We start from the raw sequence: 25,159 nt of genomic DNA on the forward strand, positions 1-25,159 counted from the left end.
AATCAAAACACAATCAAAATCAAAACAGATTTATTCTGAGACACGTCTGTGACAGTATAAAAGACAGTGGTTCAATGTGATGATTTAGAAAAATAAAAGATGTAAAACGATAAAAAAGATACAGAACATGTGTAAGAAATCCCTCTCCCTATGATAATTATAGATCCTTAATTAAGACATTATGTATAATATGTGTACATGATCTGTGGTGAGCGTCAATCACAATGTGGTGTCAACACAAGTCTCTTCCTCAGGGTGAATTTAACTTCAGGCATCTGCTTTAGTTTTCCAGGTTGCTGCTTTACTCCTTCTTTCTTGCTCACTTCATTGTTCACACGGCTGAGTATGGTCGTCATGTCGTCACCCCTAAAACCACAAACAGTGTTGAAAATCATATTACTATCGCTTTTCAGTGACTGCATGGTAAGGTTAATATCATCAGATCTATTATATAGATCTTATTGTGGACATTATTGCATTTTGGATATTCTTGAGTTCCATATTTACCTGGAGCAGCCCTCCTTTAGCTGCTGACACACAGACTGGATGAACCAGCTCCCATCTGTTATGTGTCTGAACGATTTGTAGTCTTCAACAGTTGCAATGGCCACCAGAAAATCGGCTTCCTCAGGAATGTATTGTGACTGACAATCATCAGCCTGCAGATCTTCTGACAACACTCCTCTGTGGTCCTGCTTTCCCTGGCAGGCCTGGATCAGGAACACTTTGGGCTTCCCAGTGAGGGCTGATTGGTCGGTCGCCTTGAAGGTTCTAGTGATGTGTTTAATGGGGAGGGACTTCCCATCACTCCCGCTGACCACACCGCTCTCTCCATGACTCATAATACAGCAAATGAAGGCATCGCCATGATTAAGTGATGGAGGAGCCTCCTTAATATCAGTGAATCCGTTCTCGGACCACTCCTGAACACTGAACTCATGCAGCTGAGAGAGATCGCTGAGGGAGGCGAAGCACTTCAGAGCCTGATCCATCTGGTCCCTGGTTTGGTCTTTACACATCAGCACTCTGAAGCCCAGCCAGCTGAACACTTCTCCCAAACTTTCTGCAACAAAATTAATTTAAAAAATTAATAAATAGTTAAGCTACAATCACCTACAAAGAAGACACTAGTGTAAACCTGTGAGTATATCTACTTTGTGACATACGGGCATCTCTGTTGGTTCCACGTCTTTGATTCATATACGTGAAGTTCTCGTTGTTTATGATGACACAGAGGCCGGTGGGCCGGCTGTTCAGCTGGTACTGATCATCCTACAAACAACAGAAACAGTTGGACATGAACACATTAATGAACAACTGGAGTTGTATTTCAAAACGTTTTTTTCACTAGTTTAAATATTATTAAATCTCACAATATTACAAATCTGATATCTTATATGTAAATACATATGGAGGACCATGAGTGTCACAGAAACAGTAATTTCGTGTAGCATCACTCAGTAATTCATTCAGGCATTCATTTCTCTTTTTTTCAAACAGATGTTTAAATTCCATTATTAGTTATAAGTTCATTAACATCTATTCAAATGTTGAACATATTGACTGTCCTATGTTATTTTTTGTAAATTACATTTTCAGGTGAACAATTGATTGATGGATTAATATTTCAGTTGTAAATTATTTTCAGAATATCTTCTGATTTATAAAATTATCAAATAAATTACTTTGTAAACTGTTCATGTATTATTATATATATATATTTTTAAACTGTTCAACTACATTTCTTTTTATTTGACATTAGTTATTAATATATGACACGCTTTATTTTCATTTCCATGACATCTGTGGTCCTCCTAAAATACAAGCTAACCAGCACGTGTCTGCAGGCTTTGAGGTGAACACTTATCTTGTAATTATCCTTGAAGAAAATTCTCGAGGCTCTCTAACAAAGCAGAACTAAAACAATGTAATGATTTGTTTTAACACTGATTAAAGGCCCCACCTCTTTACGCCTCTTCTGTGGGGATGGACCATCTGAGGAAATCAGAGTGAGACAGAATGACACCTCCAAACATGAAACTCAGCATTATATGAAGCAGACAGAAGGCTGGTAGGTGACAAATACTAGACACAGTCACCTCTACACCAACGGGATTTATGTTAACATACCACTGTGTTCAGCTGAAGAGGCTTGGACTGGTGTAGGTAAAAGGCTGGTGTTGGTCAACTGTATCTTCTTCAGGTCAGGATAAGTGCTTTTAACCTCCTCATCCGTTTGCAGGAGCTCCAGGAACTTCTTGCAGGTGTCCTCTCCTTTATCCATGATCTTGTCCACAAGCTTCACGACGTGCCCCTCCACATCTTCTCTGTTGATGCTCCTGAGGTTTCTGTACTCCCGAGGAGTTATCAGCTGCTTCTCATCGACCTTGTTGAGGATTAGACTGTAGTCTGCACACAAAGTCGCCTGAATGGCCGTTTTATTCCGTCGGATTGTGCCTTTGGCCGCCATGCTGGATCTGACAGAAGAAGACAAGAGAAGAAGGTTATTTGGTTTATGGAGTCAAAGTGTGGAAGCTTTTTTCTAGAGTCGTGACCTGGCACACATTACTGAGCATTTCATGGTTATCTGCTTCACTCGTTAGAGAAACAAAAACAAGCATTACACTGGATGAGTGTGTCTTCAAAATGAGTTAACATGACCTTTAACTAACTTACTAGTCGGAATTCACGCTAACTTTAGTCATTTATATGTGTATATCCGGTCCTACACACCGAGGTTACAGTCGGACCTTTACGTGGATTATTTAAACATAATCTACTGGAGAGGAACTAAATCATTACGACAAAAAACAAAGTGGTCATTAAATAAATATTTGGTAACATAATGTCAGTACGTCCTCCCTTCAACTTCTACTTAGGCGGAATAACACACTTACAATACCTGCGTATGCCCGTAATGAAAAAACTAAGTCTCTGCTTTCGTTTCCGTTTCAGACGTCGGGAGACACCGGAATGTCTGCAGGCGACGCTGCACCGAGCTGCTTCCTCCAGACATGCTCCCGTTTAACATCCCGTCTGTGGGTTTAGTCGTCCCATGCGTACAGTACGAACTTTTAGTTTACAGAGTCAAACTGTAAGAGCTCATTGTAACGTACTGCAGCACTGCTTTGACACCCAAGTGTCTCCAACATCATGGAGCATGTTTTTATAAAAATAAGTTAACTAACTAGCTGGTTGGGTTTCAAGCTAACTTCAGACTTTGACTTCCGGTCCTGCAGATTTACAGTCAGTTGAACCTGGATTATTTTCTACGATAATGTGAAGTATCGTAACGCCACTAGTGTAGTTTAAAACTATCTACAGACAAACAGCGGTGACAACACAATGCTTTGGTGCTGTGTGTACCTCAGTACTCCTCGTCCTTATCCCCGCCGCTGCTCTCCTTTCCGAACTGAGTGAGAAGTGAGTCAGTCAGAGAAACGGAGCCGCCGCTGCTTCTCAGCAGAGACACGCTGGTGTCTACACAAAGTCTGCATCAAGTGTAAACCATTCAGTTCTTCTTTCACATGGTTACATCATCCCAGATGTGGATTTCATCACCTCGTGTGTGAAAGCAGTTCACTGAGTAGATGGTCAGTAGTATCACAGTGACAGACGATGGGTGAATGTGATGTGTGGCTGACACCTAGTGGAGAAATCTTCAAAGACCCGTAATATATGGGATACCATTTCAGTCTAGAGACACACAAATACATGAAGGAATTAATAAATAAGCAAGCAAGTATATGACATGAATAATTGTGTCTATGAAATGAATTAATGAGGAAATAAATGGGCCTAGATAAATTAACACAAGTATGGAGAAGTTCATAATAATCATCTAAACTGACATACTACATGATAAACGTCTTTTCTCTCTTTCACGTGATTACTGATTATTATCTTTTGACATCAGTTTTGTAAATTGGCTGGCTGTGTTCCAACACCTTTACCATCGCTATCAAAATGAAACATTAAAGGATAAGTTCACCTTTTTGTTTTTTTTGTTTTTTTTTTACAACCTTTTTAAAGCAGATATCTTCACTGCAGCCGCTGAGCTAAAAGTGTTAGCGTGCACCCCGTCGACAGCGGTTGCACAAAACACGACATTTCAGGTCTTTGATTGGATTACTCTGAGTTTTTTTTTTTTTTTTGTACATTTAAACAAGTCCCCATGTGCTTCAGTTGTTCAGGAGAATACTACAAAGCTGTTTTGCAATGAAGCCTACGAAATGTTTTGTGGACTGTGAAACTTCAACTTTCTGTTGCCATGGAGCTGAGTATATAATGATTGAATTTTCATTTTTGGGGTGAACTTATCCTTTACAAATATTGTTTGACGAACATCTTCAGATACTACGTATACATAGATCAGTCAAAGGGGCAATAAAAGGCCTCCCCATGAAACATGAAACATGAAACACGGACACAAAGAAATCAAAACACAATCAAAATCAAAACAGATTTATTCTGAGACACACATCTGTGACAATATAAAAGACAGTGGTTCAATGTGATGATTTAAAAAATAAAAGATTTAAAATGATTTTTTTTTAAAATAGAGTACATGTTCAAGAAATCCCTCTCCCTAAGATAATCATAGATCCTTAATTAAGACATTATGTATACTATGTGTACATGATCTGTGGTGAGCATCAATAACGATGTGGTGTCAACACAAGTCTCTTCCTCAGGGTGAACTTATCTTCAGACATCTGCTTCACTTCACTAGGTTGACCTGGTCCACCTCTCTTTCTGGCTTACTCCCTCATTCACATGCATCATGAGACTGTGTTAGATACACCATGATCCCTATTTGTAAAACACCCTTTCTCTTATAGGTGCACAGTCTGCAAGCTCACATCAACAGTATTGTATCAGACTCAACTAACATGCTCCAGATTAGCCTAAAGGACACTGTTACAGAAACGGTACAGCCGTCTTTGTTAACCATGAAGCATCTTCACGATCTAAAGACAAACTATTTGTATCCTATTATGATTTGTGAATAGGCAGACAGGCTACTAACTCCATTGAAGTGCACAGTCATGCCACACATCGTTTGAAAGATTCTCTGGATTTTATAAATCCAAACCATTTCAAGAAAAAACACAACAGCAAGGTACAATCAACAAACACAAGCTAACAAACTAACATGTATAACGTTTTGCCAACTCACCAATAAATTGTCTATATCTTTCAGAACTGCAGCAAATTCCAACAAAAACTTCCATCTCTTGTCCCCAAATGTCCGGCCAATCCATTTCAGTAACATAATTTGTCCAAAACACAGTATTCCATGATTAAATGGTGACCATCTGTCAAAAAACTCCTTATATGCCTGCCCTAGAGCCTAAAACAGCCAATGAGTGATTGTGATTGACTGTCAATGACAATGATTCCACATGCCATTGTTAACCACAGAATGTTTTTAGGGTTTACAGTAAAAATAAATAAGATTTGATTTTCATGTTCTCTGTTACTTAACCAGACTGGAAGACACTGAGAAACTAAATCTTCTTCGATGTGCTGTCAGTGGAGCCCTTACGAGAAATATTCCTGGAGTATAACAAAGCCACAGTTTGTAGGGAGAAATGTTGCTGTTTTACTCAAGTTCCAGGTCTCTGCAAGTTGATCTTTCAAGCCGTCCTCAATGGAAAGGAAAAGCTGCAGAATGTATAAAGTTAATCTAAAACCGACAGGCTTCTAAAGGTTTTCAGCCGTACATTAAATGGTTACACAATCCATAGTTAAAGGACTAAAACATACAGTTACCTGGTTCATTAGCGTGAATGAGTCAAATTGCTGTAAAGAGTAACATCCCCTCTGTGTTACTCCTGATGAATTGAATCGCTCTCTCCCATGCTGTGGTCCATGTTTAATCAATGTTGTACTGACTTTTTTTTTTTTTTAGTCTTGCCACATGACCCGTGAGGTACTGCCCTCTTAAACCATTTGTGGCAGATCGAGTCGACATTCAGAAGACGACCACACACTTGACCACATCTTGGACAAAGACCTGATCCACGTCAGTATGGACCTGAGACTCCTGTTTATAGCTTCAGCTCTCCTGCTGGGAGCCACGCTCACCATCTCACTGGAAGACCGCACCTCACAATGCAAAGTCAAATGGTAATGTAGAATTCGATTTTTTTTTTTTTTAGGGGGAGTATTATGTGCATAATCCACACAAATAAAGAGAGAAGGAAGAGATTTAATGAACTTGTGTTGGGTCAAACTGTGTATGAGTGTGCTGTAAGTACTTTGAGGGAATCTTTGAGTGATTTCTCTGTAAATTTCTGTGTAAAACTGCTTCATCCGATTATTAATCTCCATAATGTTCACCGAGCATCATGTGACCAGTGAGACATATATAATGCTGGAGTGTGGGATGCATGAAATCCAGGGTAAAGGGGTCAAAAGCCTGTTAGACAGGTCACTTAGGAATCCAAAGTTATGTGCAGGCTGATTTCTCATGCATGTTATCTTGGACATGGGGAGACATCAGGACTCACAAGACCCATATTGGTCATACCTCTGCAGAGAAGCAGAAAGCTATGATAATTCACAAAATCCAAAGTCCAATGTTTTTCATCCTTTTTCATAATGTAAGATGACGGTGACAATTCCAGAATCCGCCGCTCTCTCTGCAGGTTGTTTAACATCTCGTGCGAAAGTGTCTTTGGAAAGGTGGTGAGCCAGATCAAGGCCTGGCAGATCATGCAGAGCTGTCTATACGCAGGAGAGAAGTGCTCGTACGAGGTCAGAAACATCCCAACCACCTAATGTGTTGTTGAATCATACTTGATAATGTATAAGGAGTCTAACGGAAGTTTCTTTCGAGACAGATCCATCCACATACATTTTAGGGCATTTAGCAGACACTTTTGTCCAAAGCGACTTAAAGTAATTCATACACTGATGACTGTGGCGGTCATGCAAGATGCCGACCAGCACATCAGAAACAGTTTGGGGGTTCAGTATCCTGCCCAAGGACACTTCAACATGCAGACCAGGGGAATCTAACCAGCGACCTTCCAATTACAAGACGCTGGCTCTACCCCTGAGCCACAGCCGCCCACATTTTCAGCATAATTTAAAGCAACATTATGTAACTTTGCACATCTACACTATGGTCTAATATACACCATTTATTAGATGTTTATATAGTAGTTCTAAAAGCTAAATAGGAGATGCCCGAGTAAAGTTTTACAGTTTTCGGGTAAGTACACAAAACATCCTTCAAATAGTCAACAGAAACAAAATAATTATATCTGCATATGAGACACTGTCCTAAAGATATCAAATAATAAGATGTAAATGCATTCTGAAACATTCAGCCACCTGTACTGCCGGCAAGCTGACCGGTCCATCAGTTGTACTTGATGCACAGAGTTGAAAATATCTTCCTTTCCTTACAACCTGAGCTCAAATTGTGCAGCATGCAATGCTTCCTGTCAGACCTGACTGACTTTGAGATGTGCTGCAGCTCGTGTCGACGGCTCCTTACGTGATCACCGCCACACACACGTCTCCAACCACCAGAAAAGTGAGCGACCTTCAGTTTCTCCTCGAGCAATCCACCGTCTGCAAAATGACTGTAAGTGCGTGATTACTTTTTCTGAATGACTAAACGGAGTGACGCATTTCTAAACCTGTAGGACTCATGACAACCGCAGCACTTCATTTCATTCATACATGGCTTTGATGAAGGGAAGACAGAAAACGTGTGTGAAGAGAAATGTTATTTTTCTGTTGAGAGGGATAATCAGCTTTAGTCACCGACATTCCTCCTGATGTGTCCGCTGTGCAGGGAGAGGCCATATCTGAGTTCTCCAAAGATCCTGCTGATAACGGCACAAACTACTGCAGCCTCCAGAACCTGATGGACGGTAAATGTTTGATCTAATCACAGAAGAACGACCATGAAAGTGAATTTACTTGTGTTGCTTCCTATTTATTAATCAACTTAAATCAGTGTTTGAATCCATAAGAAGCCATAATAATATACACTATTCTCCGTTCAGGAAGTGACCTGATCAATGCCGAGGGATACAAACAGTTCAGCAACAAGTGGATCTGTCCTGGGTTTGATACCGCCAACTGCACCTTATCTTAGGTGAAGAAGACTGGTTCTCAGCAGTGTGTTTTCTTCCTCTATTCCTATATGTGTCGTTAAGATTTGTGTGCAAAAGTTGAAAAAGAAATGCTTGTAATCGCAGTTTTAAATGATTTAAGTCAACTTTTTCATCTTTGAAAACCGTTATAAAGGAGGCATATTATGCTCATTTTCCGGTTCATGATTTAATTTGAGGTTACTACTAGAAAAACAGTCACATCAGGTTTCTCATACTGTTCAGTGCTTCACTGTATTCCCCCCTCTGTCGGAAACACTCTGTTCTAGCTCCCATCTCTTTAAGGCCCCCCGTCCCGTACACTGACTCTCCTTTGATTGGTCAGCTCAAACACGCCTGACCCAGCATCGCTAAAAATCATCAGAGCATCAGTGCCGAATCAACTCTTATGCGCCAAACTAGCATTTGTTGCGCAAACGTGTGACAGAGTGACGTAGTGTGGTGTCACAAAGTCAGGAAATTAAAGGAATATTTACGAGGCATTTCAGGCGCAGTGTAATCTGCGGGAATGAGAAGTTTCTGTTGGGGCGGACTTTCAATCCTTTGACTTTTTAAAGACTTTTCACACGCACAAGAAAATATAAATATTTACCACTGAAGGAAAGTAAAAATAAGGAAAAAAGAAAAAAGCATAATAGGTCTCCTTTGAATAAATGCACCTATATGAGACTGCAGGATGTTTTAACAGAAGATGCAAATCGACTTTCCCTGAACACCATGTGAAAAAGAATTGCGATCGTGAGCAGTGACGTGTATAAAAATGTACATCAAGAATTGAATAGCGGGATGCATTCAAAATCACGCAGTTCAACTAACTCTGTGTGGATATAACCAACGGAGGAGCACGGACATCTACAAATAGGCACCACACTGAAGATGATTAGCTCTCACACTGACTATAATCAGTTTATGTTGTTGTTTTAACACCATGACCGCGATTCTGCTTCACTCAAACAGCATGTTCCGTCATCGACCGTGACATCACTGTGACTGTGCCCGTGGAAAGGATTGTTCTGTATCGCATAAAGTGAACAGATCCTTCTGAGAGATGTAACATTGAAAAAATTAATAAAGAGAGAAAATTAAGCAGACAAGATGTGTTGTTTTAAGGACTGGGTGGTTTGAAAGGTATCATGTGAGCAGGAGGAGTGGTAAAGTTCCAAAGCCTTCATCTTCAGGCTGTGTTCACCATCTACCGGCTGGAAGTGGAACTGCACTGTATCAACGGTTAAACATTTGTTTTAAATTCCAACAGAATTGTGTGTGTGTGTGTGTTTTTTCTTTTTTAACAATATTATTTCATAAGCAACACATGCAGTGGTGTTTTCTGTCTTTCTCACACAGATCTGCTAATGTTACAGTGCAGATCTCTGCAGAGATTTGACTGTTTTGACCCTCCTCCTCACTGTCCAACCTATAATCCGCAACATTACCTTTCTTTAATATCCTCAAACAGTGTCGAATGTCAGCAGACGGTGACAGTATCTCGGTTTCTGCTGCAGGCTGCCGTCCTGCCTGTTAAACAACTGTGCTGACACAGTTCTCACTGCTCGCTCAACTGCCTTCAGTATAATGAACAAGGTGGAAACAATGTGACCTTCATTCTTCTGCTTTGTTAAGATGTACCGGGCTGCTCAAATTGATGTCCCTCGTGCCATCGAAACAGGTTGTGCAGTCACTTCTCATGTAACCTTTGTGTGTCAGTCAATGTGAGCGTGTTCTCTCAGCACTGGAAGTGTTCAACAGTTTGGAGTCTGTCCCCTGTAAGTGAAACACACCAGTTCATACTCTACAGAACATTTTGCTAAGCAAACATGGACATAGTCTTGTTGTTTTTCTTCCTGTCATGAGTTTACAAGACTGGAAATGAGCAGAATTAGGTCCAGAGTTACTAGATACAAAAAAAGCCTACTATAACACCGGAGAATCTCATCCCAAATCTCCACCTGTTCAGCGATTCAAACAGTAGAAACGGAAGTGGAACAAAATGACCAGTCAATATGATCATCAAGCCTCTGGTTTATTTCTCCCCTGTGCTTTCACTGACTTTTACATCGACTTAGTATTCAAATGTCTAAATACGTTTAGATAAAGAATTTCCCAGAATTCCAGTGTTTCTATCCTGTATCTATGTCTGATCGGCTTCAAAGTATCAGGTTGAGATTAGGCATACGGTACACAGAATATCAGTTAGGGAAACAGTTTACCAAAACAACAAAAAATGTCAGGTGAAGTTTCTAAGTTTCTGGAGCTTCACGGAAAAACAGCTTTGCAAATTTATCCTAAACAGCCGAAGTAACAAAAAAACAACTGCATCAAAACATATAAAGGCTCCATACAGCTCAAACAGCATAAGTCCAGTCTCCAGAAGCATTGCTATATCAAATGGTTTAAAAAATATATATTATTTAGAGCCTGGACGCACAGTCAAGCTTGAACACCCACTTTAGACAGGTTGTGCACATAATGCTTTTAGCTTGGGAGCAACAGCGATGATTTCAGCTTTCAGAAGGGTGTAAATAACATCTGTTCAAAATGATTTGGGGTCTCCAGGCTTTTGGAGACTTGGATACGCGTGATGAGCTGCCTGAAGTCATCTTATGCTTCATTTTTAAGCTGTTCTTCTAAAACAATCCAGTTGCAAAGGAGAATGCTGCAACGCTGTTTTGCTGTGAAGCTACAGGAATGTTTCGTGGACTATGAAACCTAACCTGACTTTCCATCAGCATGGGGGCAGGTAGGAAAATGGTGATTTTCCTTTATCAGTGAACTTATCCTTTAATTCTAGGAAATTTAAGAGGGAACGTGTCTCTTGATTCGTGCATTTTTACTTGAATGCATGTAAAAGGTTGCATTTTGGTTCACATTGCTACATTACTGATTTCACAGTTCACACTTCCTTCTCGCTCAGTTTTCATTTTGAAGTCATATATTTTTCAAGAGACATATTTTTCATCTGAAGCCGAGAAATCTAGTAGTCAGCCTACAACGGCTCGCTCCAGGACATTGCAGTGCAGTTTGGCGTTAACTTCAGTAATGATTATTCAGAATGGTGCGAGTATTGTTTCAAACTTCTATAATTCAAATCACTACGCTGCATTATTCATTTTCACTCATCTGTGCATGGTGAATCAAAGAAAATGCGCTGACTTCACCTGTATGACTTTAGTCCAGATCAGCCCCTGCTTGGTTAAATGTCATCAATCCAAATTAAAACCACTTAAAACTCATATTTCGTCTTCAGTGCTGCTACAATACTTCCATTCTGTTCTGTAGGGTTCAAAGAGAATAATCTTTGACAAATCTAACAATAGTTGCTGCAAGTTACGTTATTTTTTTTTAGGGAATATCATTTATATTATTTGATTATTTTTAGCTCTTGCACAGCAAGTGACCAAACACACAGGAACTAGTTTAGTTTAGTTTCAGACTCTGGTGATGTTCTTGACTGTCAGACTGAAGTTCAGATCAGGTTGGAGTTTCTGGATTATGCTGTAGAGCTGAAAGACACAAATAATTTGTAATGATTTCATCATATTCAGGTCAGTGTCCGCTGACTAGCCCTTTGTGGACTCCGCAGATCACATCGTCACATCAGAGAGCACAGTTTGAAAAGAAGGTGAACAAGGCCAGGAATTAAGTTTATTACCTGATTCAGGACTGGAGCAATTGTCGTTTCATTTAGCTCCTGAGAGGACTGAACTGCTGCCTGAAGGATTACTATAACTGTGGAAAAGAAATTCAAGATCATTAAAGCCGTGTTAGACTTCAGTATGAATTATACTCAGCACAATTTAAACTCACTTACCATTGTCCGTTGGCTCAGATGTTGGTAGGACTGATGTAGCCTCGACTGGTTGTGTAGAGGGACTAGGTAACGTGTCTGTGATTGCAAAGGAGGGAAAGGACGCTGGGGGAACATCAAATTAAATTACACATCTACAAAATCTCCTTCAAACCTTGCAAAGCTTTCTGCCTGTACTCACTTGTCTGTGCAGCACACAAGGCCAAACATCCAGCAAGCAGGATCAGCAACAGCATGTTGACGCTTTAAGTTTAAAAAAGTAGTAAAGTAGAGTAAAATCTGTGTTGAGAAAGTGTTCCCTCTGTTCCCTCGGAGCCTCTGGCTACTTTTGTTCTGTACCGGGAAACAACACCAATACTCAGAGGGTGTGGCAAAAACCAGTAATACAACAATTTCACAAAGAAGTGCCTGAGCCCCTCAGGCAGGTCAAAAATAATTATCCAGCCTGTTAAAGTGTGAATAAACTGTTGTAGCAATTTCTGATGTGTGCAAACACCAACTCTGAGGTTTGTTTTATTGAGATTTCTTGGAGTCTGTTACATTTTGAAGCAAACACATTAAAACAAGAAAGCAAGAATCATAATTCGTATTCAATCTGAATCGTTGTTCTTTCTAACTTTTTGGTGCAGTATGTAAACCATTTATTTGAAAAAAAAAAAAATAATTAACTTAAATCATTAGCAGAATGTGAATCAATAGTGGTTTTGATGTTATGGTGCTGCAGAGACATCTACAGAAGTCAGCATGCTAACCAGCTAGCTCTGACACATTTCAATCCAAAGCTCCTGTGATAGCGGCGTCAACACTAACACTCCCCTTAGCTGCCCAGCTAACTGAGCTAACTAGCTAAGGGCACAGTTAGCAGCAGTAAGCAGTTTCTTTGGTGATATGCTGCCCTTTTTAGTTTTGAGTATGAATTTGAAGGTGGTCAGTTCTTACTTATTGCACCTTTAAGTCCGTCAACCACATCCAGTGTTTCTAGTGATCGTCAAGTCTTTCTTTCGGCCACAATCGATTTACATGAATAAATATAATAACCACAAACACATAAAGATTACAAATAACAAGTTTAAGAATAATATTAACAATAATTGACTAGTGTGAAAATATTGAATGACAACACACACCAACTATCCTGAACTAACTACAAGTAACTCTTTTTCTTTCTGGTGAGGCGTTAAATTGTTCTTTATCCACATCAGTAAATAACGAACAATCAGCCATCAGTCAGGAGGAGCAGCATGCTACGGGTTCTTTGACTTCTCCCTGCGGCTGCTGCTGCTCTCACAGCTGGAGCGACTGGAGGTGGTGGTAGGAGGCGAGGTCACCAACAGGTCCAAGCCCAGTTCCACACTCTTCAGTACGGGGGAGTGAAGTGCAGAGGCCCTGGGGCTGCTGCTGGCTGAGGACGCAGGAGACCTTTCAAGACAGAGACGGAACACCATGAAGATACAAAGGAAGAGCAGCATGCCAAAGCCTCCTGTCAGAGTACACAGGAGCTTGAATGGAGCTGAATTAGAACACCATTTAACATTTATTCACACAGGTAAAGACAAGTGAACATCAGATGAAAGAGCAGTGTCACTTTGATCATGCACAGTATTATGCTCAGAAGTTCATCTGATAACAAGCCCTCGCTACTTCTCCAACCTCGACTACTGACCTCAGAGAGGCAAAGCTGCGGGCCGAGTTTGTTTTGGAGCTTCTATTGCTGGTGGGAGTGGAAGACGGAGACGGAAGAGACAGATTGGCCTGAGACAAACAGCAGAAAAAACACAGGGGTTCATATCTTTACTTAAATTCCCTAAATGACTCCAAAAATGACAGTAAATCGCAGTTTTATTAAAATGCAGTGTTTCTTGTTTAATACCTGCAGGAAGTACTTCTCCAGCACTGGTCTGAGGTCAGGGTTGTCATCCATGGCGTTGCTCAGCATCTTGTCGACACTCTTGTTGAATCCTTTCAGCTCCCTCAGCTTTATGTCCATCTCTTCAAAAGTCTCAGTGTCTGTGTTTTGTTCTGCACGGATCTCTTGGGTCAGCTTGTTGCACTAACAGGCAGCAGGACAACACAGCATTTAATTTACAATTTTGGTAGCTGCTAATCAATGTTTACATTTCTGGGTGTTTGCATAGTTTCATGTATTACTCATTCCCAGTGCATATTGCACACAGTGTATTTTACATTACAGATAATCTTACTGTAGTAATGATGACCGATGTTACATTTGTTTTGAAATAGAGGTGCATGCAGACATCAAACCTGCTTTGTGGTTCTTTGAATCTTCTCCTGCTGAGAAGCGATTTCTTTGCTCAGTTCTCTGAGGAGTGACTGTTTGTGCTCTATCTTCTCTCTCTCCACCTGCTCCTCATGCAGCAGACTCTCCCAGGTATTGTTCATGTCCTGGAAAGGAAGAGCGCCACACAAGCATAGACGTGCGCACGTACATACACACAAGGTCAATTTCATCAGATGACCCAGATAGATAGAGCTGTTGAGCAAGTTGACAAACAATCTAATACTCTCGCAGGGACACAACTGAATAATACAATGAGGCCGCGTGATTTTGATGAGATGAGACACAAAATGAGGATGGAGGACAAGTGAACCGAGGAATGAAGAGAGAGTGCTTCTACAAACACGATAGTGAAAATGGTGAATAAATATTGAATGAGGAGTAAGCAGTCTATTGATATGTGGGACAATATTAAAGGGTAATTCCCCCTAACTGACATCGCTGGAGGTAATTAATCAGATTACATGCTGCTTCCTTTGGAGCCACAAACAGCTTTCTACTACTTTTTACCACTTAAAGATAGTCCTTAAAAACAAGAGAACACTTGATGAATTGCTTCTCGTTTTTATCTGATTTAATTGTTACCTAACCAATCTTAGCTAACTTTAGTTGGCACAAGCTGTTTGTAGTTCAAACTTAGTCTAACTATGATATATGTGAAACAGTGGTTATTACACAGTTATTACAAAATATTTTCAACCAGTAACTACAGTGTAATCATTAAGTCACTAATTAAACCAACTGATATAGCTAACACTTGCTTGCTAGCATAGCCCATTCAGATACTTGATTAAAGTGATGTTTAATTATGATAAATATTTTGAACTATTACGTTTTGAAGTGACATTTCCCAAAAATGACACAACATAGCTAAAAATACAAAACATTATGCTAACAATGCTAAGAGTGAATAATACATACATCAGCTAATGAAGGAAGGATAGCATAATCTGATTTCACCCAATCTAAACTGCGTGAATAGTAGTAACTCTGAAACACACATACATTTCATCACTTACACATATATTAATAAAATAAAGCCATTATCAGTTCGCATTAACTTTGAAATACTATGTTTTTTTTATTTGATTAAACTGTTACTATGGAAGCTACCTGAGGTGCTGCAGTGACTTCCTGTTTCCACAGCTGATTGCCTTTGATTGGACAGCACTACAGACATTTCCTATCAATCAGTTTAAACAATTCTTTACAAGCTGAGATGTTTCTTGACTTTCTAAATCACCATGTCCAAAGTTTAGTTAGGATATTTAAAAATCTTTGGATCTGAATTCTTGGTTATTGACATAAACTGGACGGTTGAGACATATTTACTTTACACTATAACCTAGTATACTTCTCTAACTATATGATCATTAGAAGGTTGACTTTTACACTAGTAATAAATGAGGGATGAAGATAAAAACTGTTTGACCATAGAGTTGACTAACTTTGACATAAATAACTTGAGGACTGCAGTGGGATACAGTGAGTCACCGAGTTAAGATGAGATATTTAATGAGTTAATTGCTCCACACAGGCTATAACTGGGACTAACCTGTAAGTCCTGTTGGAGCTCTTGGACCTGTCTTCTCTTGTACCTCAGCGTCTCTTCAACTGCCATCAGGTGCTCTTCTAGCTTCAGATTGTCCTGGTACTCTGGACCTCAAAGAGAAAACAGTCAAATTGACTTTTAGATCAATTAAAGCTACTCTGACGAGGAAAAAAATGTAAGTAATTCACAGAACTTCCTGCTGAGCTGCTGATTAAGGTTCATTCAGTCCACCTGCTCAAACGTACTGTCTTTTGCTATGCCGAGGGATGTGCGAAATGATGAGTTGCTATTGTCGAACAGCTGGATGGTGTTCTCCAGAGCTCTATTTTCCAGCTCCATCTTACGGATTTTCGCATCCAGAGCGTCTCCCTGCCTCTTGAGCTCCTCTCTCTCTTGTGCAGCCTGATGAAAAACACACAGCAGTGATACAAAGTGCTGCCGTGCACTGCAGGAACAAATGTGACCTCGTTCAGCTTCTGTAGACTCTGCATGGAACATGATGGTGCATTCAGAGACCTCTTACCTTTGTGATGTAGTAAGCCTGGGATTTCTCCTCTTCCCCCTCAGGAGCTGCCATCGAAAGCATCAGGATCTCAAAGCGTTTCTTCATCGTGTCGATCTTGGACAGTTTCTCGTTCAGTTCAGCACTGAGACAGAATCAATCGCTGAGATTAATGAATCTATTCCTGTAAAACTACCATAATGTCAAACAGTCTAATCTGTTTGACCTTACAGAACAGTGAGGTGAGGGCTTGTACCTGAGTCCCTGTCTCTCCTGCTCACTAATCTTCAACTGTTGGTTCAGCATTTCTCCGTACACCTTGATCTCATCCTCCCTCTCCTTTATGGCTCTCTGCAGCTCCAGCTTCCTCTTCTCAAACGACAGCACGGTGCCCGCCTGGTTGTACAGCAGGTCTCTCGTACGCTTCACCTCCATCTTCATGATGTTGTGCTCCACGATGTTGTCCTGATGGGAGGCCAACAACACAGTGCAGGGCTGAGTTCTGCATGCAGGTGGTGTTCATTCGCTGTTGGGTGAAACTTTTAAAACATCATGAACTGGCTGATGATGTTGTTGTTGCCATTTTTTTTTCTAGTAGCATCAGAAAATGATCTTCTAACTGTATGTACGTCTATAAAGCGAGTGTTTGGCAGTCAGTGTTAAAAGTGACAAAAAAACCCCACTGTGGTGGGGCCAGAGTGGGGCTGCTAGGGTGGATAAAAATGCCAAAGATTTACTGTTTTCTGCTTCTCTAATGTGAGGATTTGCTGCTTTTCTCTGTTTTATAACTTTGTACATCTTTGGGTGTTTGACTGATTGGGTCACCCTGAGCCCTCAGAAACGGTTTTCACTTTCAACAAACCAAACAATTTATCAGAAATATAGCTGACAGATTGATGTTTAATAAAAATACTTGTAATTTGCAGCCCTGTGTACTGACCACTAGAGGTTTGTAATTCCGATTGACTAATACGTACCCTAATAAGTCAGTTCATTTCCTGTCAGTCATATAATTATTTCAGGAGAGCAGAGAATGACCTTCTGAAGTGAGATAGGACCTTGTATCAAACACAACTTGATCTCATCGAGTCCCAAAGTGTGAACTACATGTCAGGTGATTTCATGACGACTGCTGTGACATCATCGCGTTACCTGTTTTCTGAGCCTGGTTCTCTTCAGCTCCTCCTCGCTGGTGTCACAGAGCAGCAAGAGCTCCTCTACCTTGTCAGTCAGATATCTCTTTTGAGCGTCTGACCTCTCCTTCTCTTTCCTAAGATAGCGGGTATCATCCTGTCAGAGACAAAGAATGGATTTATTTCACCCGTTCAGTTTGTGAAAGAAGCAGAACAGTCTGGGGACAAACAGTCAGACTGACTTCAGACTCTTTGAGTGTGTTGGTGAGCATGCTGGCCATCTTCTTCTTCTCCTCTAGAGCTTCGGTCAGCTCAGCAATCTTCTGATCGAGCATTTGCTTTTCTTCGGTGTTAATGTCCCCCTGCAGCTGTGCCAGTTTTTTATCCAGGCGGAAGATCTGGGTGTCCTACATGAGACAGGAAAGTGAATGGAAATGTTTTGGTGTTTACAGACCGGTCATAATGAGACTGTAGGTGTCATTTGTGTTTGTTTTCTGGTTAGCGTGCCTGTTCATTGATGGCCCTCTGCTGTGTTAATAATTCCTTCTCCAGTTTTCTGAGCTGGCTGTTCAGGTTGGTGATGGTGGATTTACTCCTGGAAATCTGGGAGACAGAATCCATCTCCTTCGTCTTCAGGGCCTGCAAATGCTCTTTATGCCGGAAAAGCTCCTCCCTGCAGTCACGCAGCTGGACATCCAACTCCTAAAGCAAAGCACAGGCCAGCCAGGGACACACAGTAGTTTTACAGCAAGAGCTATATCAGTTTGTCCTATGTAACAATGATTTTTAAAAGACAACATTTTTTTTTTATAATTCTCTCTTTATTTAGAAAGGCAAACTTCCATCACATATATAAATTATAGCCATAGTCATTCAAGGACATAAGAAAGGATGGATGTAGAAATTTAAGTGCGTTATCCATACTGCCCTTCTGGGGTTTTCTTTTACAGACCACTAATTTCCAGTTGAGTACAATTAAAACAAACAAAAAACAGAACAGAATCGGGGAGCGCACCTCTTCTGACATTCAAAACATTACATAAAAAAAAATGTAAAAGAGAAAAAGGGGGGGGGGGGGGGGGGGGGGTCAGGTTCATCCAAAGTGCATTCAAATGAAATCAGATCTAATTGGTTTTACATACTCAGTCCATTTGGTCCAGATCTTATAAAATTTTTCTTTTTCAACTCTGAGGGAAAAAGATATCTTCTCCATAACATAAATCTCATAGACAACTTCGATCCATTCATCAATGGTGGGAGGTTCTGCTTTTAACCATTTCCTCGTAACAGATTTTTTACTGGCCGCCAATAGTATAGCCAACAGTTTTTTGTCTTTGACGTTCCATGTTTCACACATTATATTGCCCAAATACATAGTTTCACATTTAAATGGAATGTTTACATTAAATACATTATTGATATGTTTGTGGATCTCTTCCCAGTAAGGTCTTATTGCCTGGCAGTCCCAAAAAATATGGAAATGGTTGGCTCCATTAGACCCACAGAGTCGCCAACAAGCATCCCCGCTGCCTTGATAGCGTTTCTGAATGGGTGTGATGAAAAATCTTGCAATATTTTTCCAACAGAATTCCCGCCATGTGTTTGACCCAGTTGAGCACCATTGTAGCTGGTTTATCTTCTCCCAGCTCTCTTGTGTGATTATTACCCCTGCTTCCTTTTCCCATTTCTTCTTTATGTGTTCTGTATTCTCTTGTTTAGATAATTGTATGGCATTGTATAATTTGGAGATAATTTTGTTGCTCGATCTGGGCTTAGTTAATGATAAAAATACCTCCATAAACACTGACTCACCTTTTCCTAACACCTCTTTAAGATTTTTGTTAAAATAATGTCTCACTTGCAGGTACCTAAAAAAATCATCTTTTCCCAGACCATGGTCCCTCTGTAGGGCTTCAAAACTCTGAAATGCCCCTTTGTGGATAAATGAATGATAGGTAGATAAGCCTTTTGTGATCCAAATCCTAAACCTACCGTCGGTTCTGTTCGGTGTAAAGTCTGAATCATAGGCACACCACCTTATAATTTTAGATGTGTCCTTTAATCTGCAAATTTTGATTATTTCCTGCCAGGATTTCAGATAACTGCCTGTTATAGAGTCATCTGGGATCTCCTGTTCTAGTAGGGCCGTTATCGGGACTCCCTTTATCATCGTACCTTCTATTTCTTTCCATGCTACAGCATATGTTGATGAACATAAGCAGATCAAAGGTCTCAGTTGGGCTGCATGGTAGTATTCCTGTAAGCAGGGAAGGCCCATTCCTCCCTTTTCTTTTCTTAATTGCAACGTCTTAAATTTAATTCTGGCCCTTTTCCCTTGCCACAGATACCTCGCTATTAATCTGTCCCATTCTAAGAACTGCTTAGGTGGTATTTTGACTGGCAAACATTGAAAAAAATACAGCATCCGTGGAAGAATATTCATCCTGATTGACTCTATCCGGGAACTCAAACTTAAAAAGGGAATAACATTCCATCTATGTATATCAGACTTTATCTTTGAATTTAACGGGCCGTAATTGATGTCATACAGTCTCGTGAGGTCCTTAGGTAATGAAACACCCAAATATTTGATGGACTCAGCATGCCAATTCCAATTGTACATATTCCTAATTAAGGACGGAGGGTCATAGTTAAATGCTAGTACTTGAGTTTTGTTAATGTTAATTTTATAACCTGAAACTAAACCAAATTCGTCCAGCAATTTCATCAGTTTTGGGAGTGTCTGTGTAGGCTGTGTTATACTTATCAATAAGTCATCAGCAAAAAGAGACAGTTTCTGCTCTCCAGATGTCATTTTTACCCCCTTTATCTCTGGCCTCTGCCTAATCAATTGACTCATGGGTTCTATAAACAAGGCGAAAAGGAGCGGCGACGCACAACACCCTTGTCTCGTTCCTCTTTCCAGAATGAATGAATTAGTTAAATCTCCATTGATTTTAATTCTAGCCGTTGGTTTGTTGTATAGTGCTGCAAACGTGTCTATTATAGTTGTATGGAAGCCAAATTTTGAAAGTGCTTTATATAAAAATGACCACCTCACTGAGTCAAATGCTTTCTCTGCGTCCAAACTTAAAATCAGTGTCTCCAGTCTTTGTTGTGTAATTTGTCTCATAACGTGCAGTGTTTTCCTGATGTTGTCTTGGGTCTGCCTTTGTCTGACAAAGCCAGTCTGGTCCTTGTGTATTAATATTGGTAATATCAGTTCTATTCGTTTAGATATTATGGAGGTGAATAGTTTATAATCATTATTTAGTAGACTTACAGGACGATAATTTCCACATTCCAATTTGTCTTTCCCCTCCTTAGGTATGATCGTAATCAAAAGACAACATTTTTATCAATTTATTGTAAGAGGGACATAATGAGGTAAAGTGCTAATTGTTGAATTTTTACAGATTTATATCAGCCAGGCAGGATGTCTCTTAGCTTCCTATTATAATGGTAGCCCAAAATAATTAAATTCTATAACATTTGCTGTATAATTATTGCAATATTATATATATGCAATTAGTTTCAGTCCGTTTAGTGAGGAGATAATGTCGCTGCACACTGTCTTTTACCGTCTCAACTTTGATCGATGTTCTATTCTGTGTTTTTTATGAGAATACATGAGAATAACTTGAAAATATTGTATAAAATGTTTTTTGCTTGTTATTTAGTGTTTCTATAGCACCTGTGGTTCTTCCTGTCAGGCTGCATACAGTCCTATAAAACCTCCACCAATTACAAAGCGTGTGGATCCCTGGAGCCTGAGAGGGGAAACCCAGGGCACGAAGACTTCACAGAGAACACACTTTAAGCTGACTGGTGTAATCAGAAGGGAGTAAATGAGGGCAACCTAGATTCATTTATAAACATTTTTAACAAATCAGAGCTTCTCTAATCTTGACAGTTGGTGGAAAAATTTGAGGGAATTTAAAGTGAATCAAACTGAGAGAAACTAAAGGAGGATGGAGTGGGAGAAAAATACAATTTTGAATTACAATTTTGACGGGCGCATGCAGCTCCCAGTGGATATTATGTCGTCCACACCTACAACAAGCAGTGCTGCTTTTAGTCAAAAAGCTGGTCGTTTTGAGTCCATTTCATGCGGTCAATTTCTGAATCTGAAGCTGTTTCTGAGCATCCCGACCCAATAAGCGTGACACCACAGAGAGAATTTGTACTTAAATTTGTTTTCATAGGTTCACTGATTTGAAGGTTATTTAGTTATGTTTTTATGTTTGTAGCTGTTTGAAGCGACTAACACCCTCCGTCCCCCAGTGTAGTGCCAACATGACACCCAGTTGTTTTGGTCGAGTCCAAAAGCTTTCAGCAAAACCAATCCAAGACTGCTCTGAGACGTAAAAAGGACCTGAGATGAAAATGTTATAACTTGTTCGACAACAGTTCTCTTTCAGCTGCCTACATAACAAACCAACAGTTTGTGGTTGTGGCCTGTCGGGCTACTGACCTTGTTTTCCAGCTCTTCATCCTTGAGGAACTGGTCCATCTGTGCAGCTCTCTCCTCCTCACTGAGGGCTGTCTGAGTCACAACTTTCAGCTTCTCCTCCAGAGCGGCGTTGTAGGCGCTGGCCTCCTTGAGTCTACAAAGCACACACATATACACGCAGAACTTGTGTATGAAAGCTAGAGTGATAACTAAGCAACAGACATGTGTTCTAGGATCTCACTGACTTCTTGTTGTTGTCCTCGATGTCTTTCTTTATTCTGGAAATGTGCGATGTCATGTACTCCACATCAGAGATCGCTCTGTCCCGTGAACTTTTGCAAGTGCTAAGCTGTAGGACACATGACAATCAGTCTCTCTTGTAACATGAAGTGAAATGACAGATGAAGATTTCGTGTTGAGGAGACCTCATCCTGCAGCCTCATGTAGTTGTTTTCCTTCTCCTTCAGATCCTGCCGCAGCCTCACAGCCTGTTGCTTTGCGATGGTGATCTTCCTCTCCATTTCTTTGTTGTTGTTCCTCTGAGTATCCAGCAGGTGTTTCTTCTCTGTGATGGTGCCGTTCCTTTCCCTGATGCTCTGTTTGGTTTGGGCGAGTTGCTGGTTGGATGAAGGTACAAGAACACAAACACATTCTGTTGGAGTTTAGTTTGGATTTAGTTTGAGTCAGCAGGAGTGTGAAGTCCCAGACTTTACCAGCGCACACTGCTGCATCTCAGCGTCCCGCTGCTTCATCTGCTTCATGGTGTTTTCCCACTGGTGGATGAGCTGCTGTGTCTCCATGTGGGCCTGCTGCAGATTTTCGGTAGTTTTATCCAAAGCGATCTGTTTGGAAAGCAGAAGAAGAAAGTATTCTTGTAGACACTGAGACAGTCTATGGGGGGATATTAAAGAGTTTGTCACATGATACCTTTTCAGCTTCTTCATTCATATAAAGCGTAAGAATGTATGGGAACAGAAAGTTTTCTTACTTGTGCAGATAAAGTCTCAGTCAGTTCTCTGTCAAGTGCTTTGCGCTTTTCATTGGCCTCCAGCGTCTTTTTCTCTATAGCCAGAGTGAGTGACTGTGTCCGGAAAGATTATAAAGCTGTTAGCTCATGATGACTTTAAAAACAGATAGTTTAAAAACAGAACAGACTGTTGATCCTTAGATCATACAGCTGTTTTCTCTTCACCTTGATCCTCTGCTCGTCTTGCTGGGCGTACTTGATGATGGCCATTGTGTCCTCATCTTTGCGTGCCGACTCCTCTAAAAATGCGTCCATGGTCTGCTGGTCCCAGTCCATCTGGTTTCTAAACTCCTCCAGCTTCTGTTTGGCCTTGAAGTTATGGTTCTGAGGATATGGACAAATGTTAAGTGGCACATCTTGGCACCAACAGCTTTAGTTGTTTCTAAGAATGAGGTAAGCATGTTGTGGATGGTGTAGACCTTTAGCATGTTCTTCTTCTCTGCTAAAGATTGTTGGTCCTTCTCCGTCTTGGCCATCTCCTGAGTCAGGCGACCTGTCTCCCTTTCTGTAAGGGCTGTGAGGTGTTTCTCCAACTCTTCCTCTCTTTCCTTTGCCCTGTACAGAGCCTACGAGCAGAAAAATCCAAATGCAAAGAAAATGAACGCACTCCTGTCTGACACATAACAAATTAACAGTTTGTTCTGATTCACCTACCTCAGTGTTTTTCAGCTCTTGTTTAGCATCTTTGAGGAATTCAGTCATGAACGGCTTATCATCCTTGTTTCTCTCAAGTTTGTTTTCGAGTTGCATCAACTCCTTCTCTTTTTTATGAATCTGTTGTTGATCAGGTTAAAAGCACAGTATAAGACATAGAGTACAACCAGCAGCATGTTTGTCCTGTTGGGTGTCCGTCACTACATCCAGAACATGACACATGGACAGATTTACCATTGACCTGAGAAACTTTGTGTGCTGAAACAACTTTATACAACGGTTCAGGAACAGGTATCATTCGCCATGCTGTTAGTTCAGTGAAATACAACTAGAAAACATGAAAGAAAAATAGAGAGAAATTCAACTAATATTTCTCACTAAAATGTAATTTGTAACAGGAATCACAGAGCAAAAATCCAAACATTTAAACGTTTTCAAAACTACACCCATATTACATGAATTACTATTAGTACAAATAATACATGCTAAGTTCTAAACAATGGTGCAATGTATTTACAAACAAGTGAATTCAACTGACTTCTGTAAGGCAACCTTATCCTTATCTGGACATATATAGCCATAACTTAGTACAATGAATTATGAGTGCTTGGATGATCTCTCTTTTATCTCTCGATAATTTGGATTATTGCTTGTATAAATTAAAAATATGTTCTTATAAGTGATCTTATAAAATATAAATGATAAATGTAAGATATACATCTGATTCATATTCTGTTGGACTGAGTAATAAATTCATTTTTGAACAGTCGTGTCACATTAAATGGTTTGAAGGGGGAAGTGGAGGATTAATGCCTCACAGTATGATATAGCCCTACACAAACTGGTAATTCACTTTTTTTTTTTAAATTGTAACTTCATGATTGCCAGTGTGCCTCACTTGTATACGCTCACGTGTGGAAGACAAATGCCCTTTTGTTAGGATACATGGCAAGCTTGGTACTGTTGTCTTGTTACTGTATGCGTAAACTCATGCTTAAAAAACTCTGCCTATGTACCAACATAAACACTGTTATCGGCGGTGGTGTAAATAAACAGAGCTAACGCTCTCACACTCACCTCCTCTGTCAAAGCATTGTTTTCAGCGTTGGCTTCGGGGATAGCAAAGCGCTCGTCCCAGTCCGCTTCAGATAAAACTGTATCAGCAACACTCGACATTTTCCCGCGGGGCTTCACAAACTCTCTACAAAGTGACGAAGGATGTGTCCGAGTGATAAGCGTTTCAGCTTCTCGATAGTAATCTGCCTCTTCCTCCTGTTCCTCTCCAGCTCGGTCAAACTGTGTATAACCGCCGTCTGTTGACAGTCGCCCTTAGCAACCGCACCTGGACTTTACATGCTGTCGTCACAGGAGGCAGCGCGAGGCCGGAAGGAGGGATGCTGCAGAGCGCCTCAATTTGAATTTCTCCAACGTGGGAACAAGTTATAAACAAATAATTTTTTCTTTGGAGATGGGTTCTTTTGCAGGATTTAAGGAGCTTGAGGAGATGAAGTGTGTCAGTTTAGAACAGAAAAAAAGACAGTTAAGGTAAAAGTGATGCAACACATACTTTTTCTTTTTTATTGCTTTAATTTTTCCAAACAA

The 25,159-nt window shown here is 40.3% G+C and overlaps 2 protein-coding genes across 4 annotated transcripts; both read right to left on the reverse strand.

The window, feature by feature from the left end:
• Window positions 1–13: 13 nt before the first annotated feature.
• Window positions 14–3,631, reverse strand: LOC115573422 (caspase-8-like). Of its 3 annotated transcripts, none has more exons than XM_030404212.1 (6): window positions 3,367–3,631; window positions 2,131–2,477; window positions 1,964–1,995; window positions 1,155–1,272; window positions 508–1,063; window positions 14–366 (listed from the first exon to the last, which is right to left on the reverse strand). In XM_030404212.1, exons 2-6 carry the CDS (start codon window positions 2,468–2,470, stop codon window positions 216–218), a joined length of 1,197 nt encoding a protein of 398 aa, XP_030260072.1. In that variant the 5' UTR covers window positions 2,471–2,477; window positions 3,367–3,631; the 3' UTR covers window positions 14–215. The 3 variants fall into 3 exon arrangements, with proteins under 3 accessions (XP_030260072.1, XP_030260074.1, XP_030260073.1); XM_030404214.1 differs by having other exon boundaries at window positions 1,167–1,272; window positions 3,367–3,629; XM_030404213.1 differs by lacking the exon at window positions 3,367–3,631 and adding an exon at window positions 2,903–3,163.
• A 9,357-nt stretch (window positions 3,632–12,988) lies between these two features.
• ccdc39 (coiled-coil domain 39 molecular ruler complex subunit) lies at window positions 12,989–24,884 on the reverse strand. Its single transcript, XM_030401549.1, has 20 exons — window positions 24,635–24,884; window positions 23,558–23,677; window positions 23,323–23,469; window positions 23,069–23,227; window positions 22,865–22,957; window positions 22,590–22,718; window positions 22,302–22,493; window positions 22,122–22,225; window positions 21,898–22,030; window positions 17,931–18,125; window positions 17,666–17,830; window positions 17,443–17,580; window positions 16,547–16,755; window positions 16,312–16,435; window positions 16,034–16,190; window positions 15,792–15,898; window positions 14,203–14,343; window positions 13,811–13,990; window positions 13,604–13,692; window positions 12,989–13,359 (listed from the first exon to the last, which is right to left on the reverse strand). Exons 1-20 carry the CDS (start codon window positions 24,731–24,733, stop codon window positions 13,185–13,187), a joined length of 2,856 nt encoding a protein of 951 aa, XP_030257409.1. The 5' UTR covers window positions 24,734–24,884; the 3' UTR covers window positions 12,989–13,184.
• Window positions 24,885–25,159: the final 275 nt, after the last annotated feature.

This window comes from Sparus aurata, chromosome 21 (genome assembly GCF_900880675.1).
Source record: "Sparus aurata chromosome 21, fSpaAur1.1, whole genome shotgun sequence".
Lineage (NCBI taxonomy): Eukaryota > Metazoa > Chordata > Actinopteri > Spariformes > Sparidae > Sparus > Sparus aurata.

Coding starts and splice junctions, on each gene's coding strand:
- LOC115573422 (XM_030404212.1), bottom strand. CDS start 2,470: ATGGCGGCCAAAGGCACAATCCGACGGAATAAAACGGCCATTCAGGCG. Junction 1,273..1,963: donor CACAGAAGAGGCGTAAAGAG/GTGGGGCCTTTA, acceptor TGTTGTTTGTAG/GATGATCAGTACCAGCTGAA. Junction 1,064..1,154: donor AGATGCCCGTATGTCACAAA/GTAGATATACTC, acceptor ATTTTGTTGCAG/AAAGTTTGGGAGAAGTGTTC.
- ccdc39 (XM_030401549.1), bottom strand. CDS start 24,733: ATGTCGAGTGTTGCTGATACAGTTTTATCTGAAGCGGACTGGGACGAG. Junction 23,678..24,634: donor ACAATGCTTTGACAGAGGAG/GTGAGTGTGAGA, acceptor GATCAACAACAG/ATTCATAAAAAAGAGAAGGA. Junction 23,228..23,322: donor AGAAGAAGAACATGCTAAAG/GTCTACACCATC, acceptor CCATATCCTCAG/AACCATAACTTCAAGGCCAA.